This window comes from Dromiciops gliroides, chromosome 5, assembly GCF_019393635.1.
Source record: "Dromiciops gliroides isolate mDroGli1 chromosome 5, mDroGli1.pri, whole genome shotgun sequence".
In the NCBI taxonomy this organism is placed as follows: Eukaryota; Metazoa; Chordata; class Mammalia; order Microbiotheria; family Microbiotheriidae; genus Dromiciops; species Dromiciops gliroides.
In genome coordinates, this window is record NC_057865.1 from 72290006 (window position 1) to 72298721 (window position 8716).

Consider the following 8716-nt stretch of genomic DNA (forward strand, 5'->3'; position numbering starts at 1 on the left):
ACATTAGCCACAATGTATTTTTCTCTCCAAAACATGAGAGAAAATAATGTGTATGCTACATCTCTTTCCAAAAATACCTCCTGCTGAATTGCTATCTTACTATATGTGATACTATACTAGATAAGGTACAAGTTCTGTCTTATCACTTTTATTCAGCTTTAACACAATTTTTCAATAAATTCTGAATATTGTAAACTATTTTCCATGATGAAAAGGAATAATGGCAAACAATTCTAAACATTAGGTAAGTAATTTTTTTTTTTAGTGTAAGTGACTTTTGTATGTTTCTCTCCAACCAATTTACCTTCCTATGAATCTGTGGCTTGTGATAATATTAAATTCATTTTTCACTCTTTAATCATACAGTAACAAAAAGAATCCGTCTAATAATACCTGAACATATATGGAGAAGTTGGCTTAAGGTTAAAATTTTTTGTCAATAATACACAAAATGGTCAATGCAAACAAGGATTAATGACAACTTTGCTATATTAGTACTCTCATCACTCTATCTGTCCTTATCTCATTTTCAATTCATTTCTTCCCACATATTCTTGGCAGCTATTCATTTCCTTTGAAGGTCCTTGAAGATAGCCCTATATACTTCCTTCTGGAGGGAATAATACACAGGCAAAATGGGGGTTATCTTATTCCATAATTTACACCTTAAACCACAAATCACTTTATAATAACCACAGACTTACAAAGTTCTCAGCAAGAAGTGCAACATTAAGGTTTATGAATATCTACCACTAGCTATAAAACCAAATCTGCAGAGGACTAAAACAAAAGCTCAACAAATCAGCTGAATGAGCAAAGGCAACTTCTAAGTCAAAAAAGTCTGCACCATAGGTTTATACACAGTCACATCTTTGCTATTATGTGTGATGTCATAATACATGCTTTAAAAAAAAATCTTGGTTTGACAGACTGTAAACATTGGCTACCACTTTCCCTTTCCCACTGGGACAATAGCCATAAGAAAAGAGATAAGACTTAAGAGACTCCCTTTGACCATTCCCCCCTCCCCTTCCTTTCCAACAGCTAAATCAGATCTCCCTTAACCCCACAGCAAACAAGTAGCAAGTGAATATGCATTGATTCTCCTCTTAAACTAGTCATTTCCCAATTACCCTGTCATCTGATGGGGGTTCCCTTACAGCTGTGGGTAGACTGGGGTTTGAGAGAATGACTACAGTGATGACTCATGCTTGACTACACTTTCCTCCCCCCAAATCAAAGCCAGTAGTGAGTCATCCTCGAATACTCCCCTATCCATATCAACTAAGTCATTAAGTCCTCTCCATTCTTCACAACATTGCTCAAATCTGTACCTTCTTTTAACTCCCACTGCCACTACCCCCATCTGACTCTCATCCTCATCACCTCACATCTACAGAGGCTAACACCAATTAAATATCTCCGCACATCCTGTCTCTGCCCTCTCTAATACATCCATCACAGATGAATAACGAATCTTCCTAACAACGTGTTTTGCACCAGTCACCTCCCTAATCAAAAACATGCAAAGGCTCCCACAGAAAGTTCAAACTCCTTTTCCTGTGTGATTCAAGACTCTCCATAATCTGATCTCCACTTTGCTCTCACTGGTAATCAATGGGACTGCTGCTACCTGGAATGTCCTCTTCTGGTGACCCTCCACCTAACACCTATGACTCCTTCAAGAGCCATCTCTGTGAAGTTATTTCTCACCATTCTTCTCTGAAACCTACCACGTCCAGTTATATGTCTTTTATTTGGCATTGAGCATATGCTCCCTTATATTGTTTCTTCTCTTTTTAAATGTGTGCTACCACCCTCTCCAAAGTAGGTCTCTTAAGGGGGAAAATTGCTTTATAATTCTTTGTACCTCTAGGATCTAGCACAGTATTTCTCATGCTACTCAGTCTTGTCTAAATGTTTGCTGACTTTAATAGCAGGTGATAGAACCAAGTCTATGAAGTAAAGATCAATCCAGAAATACAAGAACAAAGAGAAAGTTAAACGGGTATATCCATCCATTTGGTCTGAGATACATCTGAAGGTCAAGAATCACGTCTTTCTTGCATTTATGTCCAGTGCCCTTTACATTGTAGGGATGCAATAATTTTGTTTGTTGATGAAAACATACAAGAAAAAACAAGCAACTAAAATATTTGTCATGTTTCCACTGTATTTCTGCTAGGGCAAGAAATTACTGGATACAACTGAATATCTTCTATTTAAGTACTAGTCAAATGCCTTATGATGCCATTGATTCTTAGGTTCTCCAGGAATGTGAGAGCAGAATGCACACTCCAGTTAAGTCCTACAAGCTAGAAAGTCTGAGTTAAACAAACTAAATATCATAATATGATCATAAACTTAGAGCTGACATCTAAGGGACCTTAGAGGACATCCAGTGTAATGCCCTGGCTGACATTCAGAGAAGATAAGTGACCTGCCCAAGGTTACACACTGTAGTAAGCACCAGAAACAGAATTTGAACCCAGGTCATCAGACATTGAAGTCAGGGCTCTTTCCATTGCATACCCCATTAGGGCTGTATTTAGAGGACCAGCCTAGCTATGTTTAGAGTTGGAGTTCTTAACCTGTGCTCCAGGAACTTGTTTGGTCTTTTAAAGTTATAAAGTTTTGAAGTCTGATAACCATATTTAAATAGAATTAGTTTCCTTCAAAATCTGATGTATTCTATTTTCCGTATTTAAAAACAAATTTTAAAAAGGGATCTATAGGCTTCACAAGATTGTCCGTGGAGTGAGAGTGTGTGTGTGTGTGTGTGTGTGTGTGTGTGTGTGAGAGAGAGAGAGAGAGAGAGAGAGAGAGAGAGAGAGAGAGAGAGAGAGAGAGTCCTTGGTTTAGAGAATTTGATCACTACAGCACCTCATAGGGATACAATCTTCATCAGGGAAAGAAGCATAGAAACTGACTGACTGAATTCCATTGAATTATTGAAGTATAATAAGCTCAGCATTCAGGCATCAATGATTTCTAGGGTCATAGAGGCAGAAAAAAGTTTGGAGGCAATCTAGTCCAAAATCCACATTTTGCAGGTGAAGAAACTGAGGCTCATAGAGGGTGACTTGGTCAGTCCCAACTCTTCAGGACAGTGCCTAACACAGAATAGATATTTAATAAACAATGATTAATAAAATACATTTAATAAAAACTGATTAATTATAGCTGAACTATAGCCAGTATTTAAAACTGAAACAATAGTTTCATCAGGGATTTGCTTTAATAGAAGTAATTTGAGCGTTCATTTTGCTATTCTACTAAGAATCACATTTTTTTCTTTCCAAAATCCTTTAAAATGTTTGTACTAATTCTTTATAAGACTTTAAGTTTAAGAAATATTACATATTTGGGTGTTTTATTTTTTTTAAGTTATGAAAGCTCACACAGTACTCCAACATTTAACACGTCACCCTGGAAACATGAAAGTCACTTTCTGCAAATCCAGACACTCAGTTACTATGTAGCAACATACATAACTTAGTTCTGCTATTCAACAATAACATTAAAAAAAAACAATAACGTGAAGGGCAGTACATAAGGACAGAAGAAAAAATAAGATTATCCTTGTCTGACATATTTTTAAGAAAAATAAAGAAAATAAGAGTGGGAGATAAGCAAATAAGCACTAAAACTTGCTTCTTAAGCATTAAATAAAATATTAAAGAAAACTTAGAAGAGTTATAGAAATTACTCAGGCTCCTGAAACAGTCTGTAATCAGAATTTTGCACTGCAATGACTACACTTTACATAATGCAAAACAAACTACAATTTCACCTGAAGACTTGCCTATTGTATTAAAAAGCTGTTACAAAGAGTAATGATGATTATAACCCCCAAAACCTCATAATATTTTCTTACTAATCACAAAGATTTACAATAAGAAGAGTACACTGACCATTCAGAAACCTGAGCACTCTAACCAATCTTTAAAAAAAAAAACAAAAAAAAAAAAACTAACATCTACCACTCCTCCAACTTTTAAAATTTTTGTTTCACATTCTTTTACTTGCCCTTCAAGGCTACCAGTTCTGAGTGTTAAAACTTTATTAATTCTCATTCATACCCATCCCCCCAAAAATGCAGTACTAGGTTCTGGGCAAAGAGTTCTTTTCATTAGTAGCTTTACTTTGTAAAGCAAACATTTGTACAATCCCCCAACACTATTTGATTTCTAATAGAAGACTGACATTAATGGGTATTCTTCAGAGCTTTGAGGCAACAGCATGGCTAATAGCATGTTTCTATTACCAAAACCTAAATGTCAGAGATTAATTTCAAAAGCAACACAAATTGTGTTAAATATTATCTAAACAGTTTAACTAATGATGGTCTATGGAAAAGGAAGGAAAATCTGTTAACTTCAAATTGCATTTATCTATCTATATGCACTCCCCAATACACAAAAAAAAAACCTTTTTATTTTTTAATCTTATAGGATAGTCTCAGGGCTCAAGACCTCAGACATTTTTTTTTCTGATAAAAGTATTTTATTATTTTTCAGCTACATGTGACCTCAGACATATTAATATAATGTCATTTTAATCAAACAGCTGTAAAACATTTACCAATTATCACTGTTGTTTCCCCTACTAAACTTTTGCCAGTATGAAAACAGTGAAATGGATGTCAGGATCATCTTACCCTTCTTTTTAAAAAAAACTAATGTAAAGAGAAGAAGTTTGGTATAATGGTGTTCTGCAGCTCTCCAAGACTAAGTTGCTGAGAAGATCCACCTACATTAGTAGAAGAAAATTCTTCATCCAGTAATTTCCAATACTAATGAAATCACAGGTCCAGTCCCTATCCCTATTGAGTAATATTGTCTTTTAGAAAAAATAGGGAAGAAGCACTAGTTTTTATATGGTTATATTGTGATTTGAGGGATTTTTTCTTCATTATAAATTTAATGTCAATAAAAATTATTTTTTAATAAATCATTTTAAAGATAAGGGTGAATGATCTCATCTTCCCTTCCTGTCCTATGTATAGCTTAGTTTGTATGTAGCTGTTCAGTGTTATCTCCATTGGCTGTAAACTCCAGAAGCACAGGGTTCCTCTTTTGAAATTCACTGTATCCCCAGCTCTTAGCACAATGACTAATAGTAGTTCAGTAGGAGTTTTGAAATGTTGTTGACTGACTGACCTCAACTAGAATTCTACAGCATCCAAGCTTTGATTGAATTCTTCCTGTTCTTGGTCTACCACCCCCAACTCAAATAGAAGCTACCACTAGGAATAATTTCACAAAATGCTAAAGAGAAATATTGCTAGAATTATAGATTTCTGATAAAAATTCTCCATTGAAAGACTTCATCTGTTTTTAGACATGCTCAAATGCTCAAAGTAAAATCCAGTGAGAATTCCATCTTAAAGACACAGAGAAATTCTCAACAATATAACAAAATGACTTTTCTAATATATTCTTTAAAAACATCGTTTATTTGGAAAATGTCTCATCACACCAAAGAAAAAGGAAATCTAACTCCTAAGCAAGGCAGTCAGATACCATATGGAAATGGTTCCAGGAAAGTAAATAGTTGAGATGGCTTCATGGAAGACCTTTTTTTAGCAAGTAAATTATTTAAGTTTTTAAAGTAACACTCCACTAGAGGTAAGTCATAATCAATCTTGGGGCTCTCTGCCCAACAAAACATCTTTTGAACTATTCTAGATGCCCATGACTATATTTGTAGCGAGCATTTCTGACAGAGAGGACACTGACTCAAGGGGTAAATCTGCTTGTGATTAACCCATCACCCAATCAAGAGGGCCCAAAACACTCAAAACACGCCCCCTCCCCATCTCCAGAAAGGGGGGGAGGGGTTTTCAATTCAACCCAATTAATTCATATACATTTGAAAATTTCATTTTTCAAAAAAGAGAAACATAGTCCAGAACACACACACACACACACACACACACACACACACTCTCCACATTTCACTCTCTCTGCCTCCAGGGCCTGGAAGAAGTGGGAGGCCTGGGGCAGGATTTCAACTGTTTGCAGTAACTATTGCCCAAGAAAAAGTAATCAAAGTGAAAGCTTCCATGGTAGTATTTAATTTAGGACTTTTCCTCCTCTCTCTTTTTTTTTAAAAAATCTAAACTTGGCTTTGTGGCGCTCTGGAAATTAGTTGAAAGAACCTGAGCACGAGGTGAAACATCTTTCCACAACAATCCCAGTAACCCAGGGGTGCGCGCGCGCGTACACACACACACACACACACACACACACACACACACACACACACACACAGAGCCATGTTGCACACCGCAGCTTGCGGTATATACTATTGTGGCTGTGTGTAATCAGGACCCCAGAAGGGAAAATCAGACACACACTCTCAATCAGGCTTCCCCCTCTGCCCTTAAAGGGGGTAGGGGTGGGGGTCGGTGGAAAGGAGTAATCCTAACTTTCTTCCTACAAAGAAACTGAACAGCTGGGGAAGGAGGGGAACCCCCCCCCCACCTACCCCCTCCTCACACACACCGCAAGCAACTGACAAAGAGTTCAGGCTTAAACTACCCAAGCTCTCAGATTCTCTCCCCCACCCCTTCCAAATACACCATCGAAAAAAAAAAACGCCCAGCTGGATGGTAAGAGTGCAACAGCAGCAGCAGCAGCCGCCGCAGCCATATTCGGTTAAGGCTCTCCAAAGCCCGACTCCTCCGAGAGGCAGGCGCACACACGCACACTCATACACACACTCACTCACAAATACACACACACACACACACACACACACACACACACACACACACTCCCTGCCCCCAGGCCGGGGCAGCCCAGCAAAGCTTGAAACTTTCCAGTTAGGCAGGCAACTCTGAGGAGCCTCGGAGGAGGTGGTGAAGGCAGGAGCACGTAGGTAGGAGCGACTCCAGCCTCTCCGCGATTCCAGCCTCTCCACTCGTCCAGCCTCTCCACTCCTCTGGCCTCCCTCGAGCGCCAGCCCCCGGGCTTCCCCGGCTGCCCCAGCCTCTTCCCCGGGACTCTGCACTTTCCCTGCCTCTCCTCGGTTTCCCCCTCCTCCCCCTTTCCAGGAAGCGCCATATTGATCCCGGGCGCCCTCTCCTGCGTCTTCCTCCTCCTCCTCCTCCTCCTCCTCCCCCTCCCCCTCCTACCCCCCTTCCCCCCTTCCCCCCTTCCTTTCTCTCCCTCCTCTCCGCTCCCCTCCTCCGGCTCCACTCACCACACACCCAGCCTTCGGCGAGCCTCCCTCCTTCCCCGCCGCCCGGCCCAGCCTCACCTTGGCGATGGCCTTCTTGTAACGAGTCACCGCTTGCTCGATGAGGTTGGAAACTTTCATATTCCCATCTCCACACGGCACGACCACCCGGGTCCGCCCGAAACACACGGTCACTTTCATGCTGCCGCCGCCGCCGCTGTCGCAGCCGCAGCCGCGGTCCCTCGGCTCTGAGCTCTGGGCCCCCCTCCCTCCTCCCCAAACCCCCTCCCCAAAGCGACACTCCGGCTGGAGGAGGAGGAGGAGGAAAAGGAGGAGGAGGCGGTGTAACGTCGCCGCCCAGTGCAATGTTGTGGCACACAGTTGCACGGGGCGTGTGTGTGTGCGTGTATGTGTGCGTGTGTGCCCGCGTGTCTGAGTCTATGTGTGTGGGAGAGCAAGCGAGCTGCGGGGCTGAGCCCGGGGGAGAGGAGGGGTCGGGGAGATTGGGTGGGGGTGGGGTGGGGGAGGCTGCACAACAGGCGCTTCCTGAGCCCCGGGGGGGAGAGCCGGCGAGCGCGCCGGAGGAGCGGAGCCGCGGCCGGCGCTGGCGGCCCCTAGGCGGGCATGCTCAGCGCCGCGGCGGCGGCGGCGGCGGCGGCGGCGGCGGCGGCTGCCTCTCCCTCTCTCCCACTCGCTGGCTCCCCAGCCCCGGGAGGCTCGCTCTCCCTGCTTCGAGCCACCTGTTCGGTGTCTCCTGCGCGCTCCTTCTAGGCGGCGGCTGCTCCTTACTGCTGCTCGCACCCTCTGCTGCTCTGCGAGGAGGGAGGGAATGGAGAATGGGGGGAGGAGAAGGAGAAGGAGGAGGAGGAGGAGGAGGAGGAGGGACGAGAGGCACAAAACACTCGCTCACATGCAGAAGGGTAGAGACCAGAGCGACTGACTCCCCACCATGGAGGAAGAGTGCATTGCCTCGGCCCCTGCTAGGCTCAGTTCCCGCTCCCCTCCAGCACCCCTTCAGGGCAGGAGGAGGGTGGTTGGGAGTGGATGGGATGCTTGGGAAATTGTGGGCTGCTTTATGCCCTTTTTTCCCCTTTAACCCTCTCTCCTCCGCAGAGGTGGGAGGTGGGAACCACAGCTGCACCAAGGAGACCGAGCTCGGAGACTTAGGGATCCCACTAGAAGGGTTACCGGTCCAACCTGGAACTTCCTACAGATCCTGGAGCCTGACTCCAATACCCCTCTTTTAGCTGTCACCCCAACTCGACCCACCTTTCTCTCTCTCTCCCCTCCGAGGGATATTCGAAGCTCTCCTCCCCGATCCCCGCCTCTCCTAGGGGCTTTTTTCTCTCCCAGGTTGCCCAGCCCACCCAATCTTAGCTGAAATCCACCCTCAGCATTTCTTTCTTGTGTCACTTTTAAATCCCACCTTGTGTCTCTTTAAATACGTGTGTGTGCGCGCATATATTGGGTTCTACAGAAGAGAATGTTTTTAAAACAAGTTCTCGACAGTGGATCAGCGCAGAAATGCTTA

The 8716-nt window shown here is 43.0% G+C and overlaps 1 protein-coding gene across 13 annotated transcripts in view; it reads right to left on the reverse strand.

Moving 5' to 3' along the window:
* The window catches only part of PARD3 (par-3 family cell polarity regulator), a 741470-nt gene extending 733430 nt beyond the window's left edge, over nucleotides 1-8040 (reverse strand). For 12 of the 13 annotated variants that reach the window (XM_043965636.1, XM_043965637.1, XM_043965630.1 and 9 more), the window contains exon 1: nucleotides 7267-8040. In XM_043965636.1, coding sequence (XP_043821571.1) covers nucleotides 7267-7386 — 120 coding nt within the window. In that variant the 5' untranslated portion in view covers nucleotides 7387-8040. The remainder of the gene's footprint in view (nucleotides 1-7266) is intronic. The other variant, XM_043965635.1, reaches the window with a different exon arrangement.
* Between the last annotated feature and the right edge of the window lie 676 nt (nucleotides 8041-8716).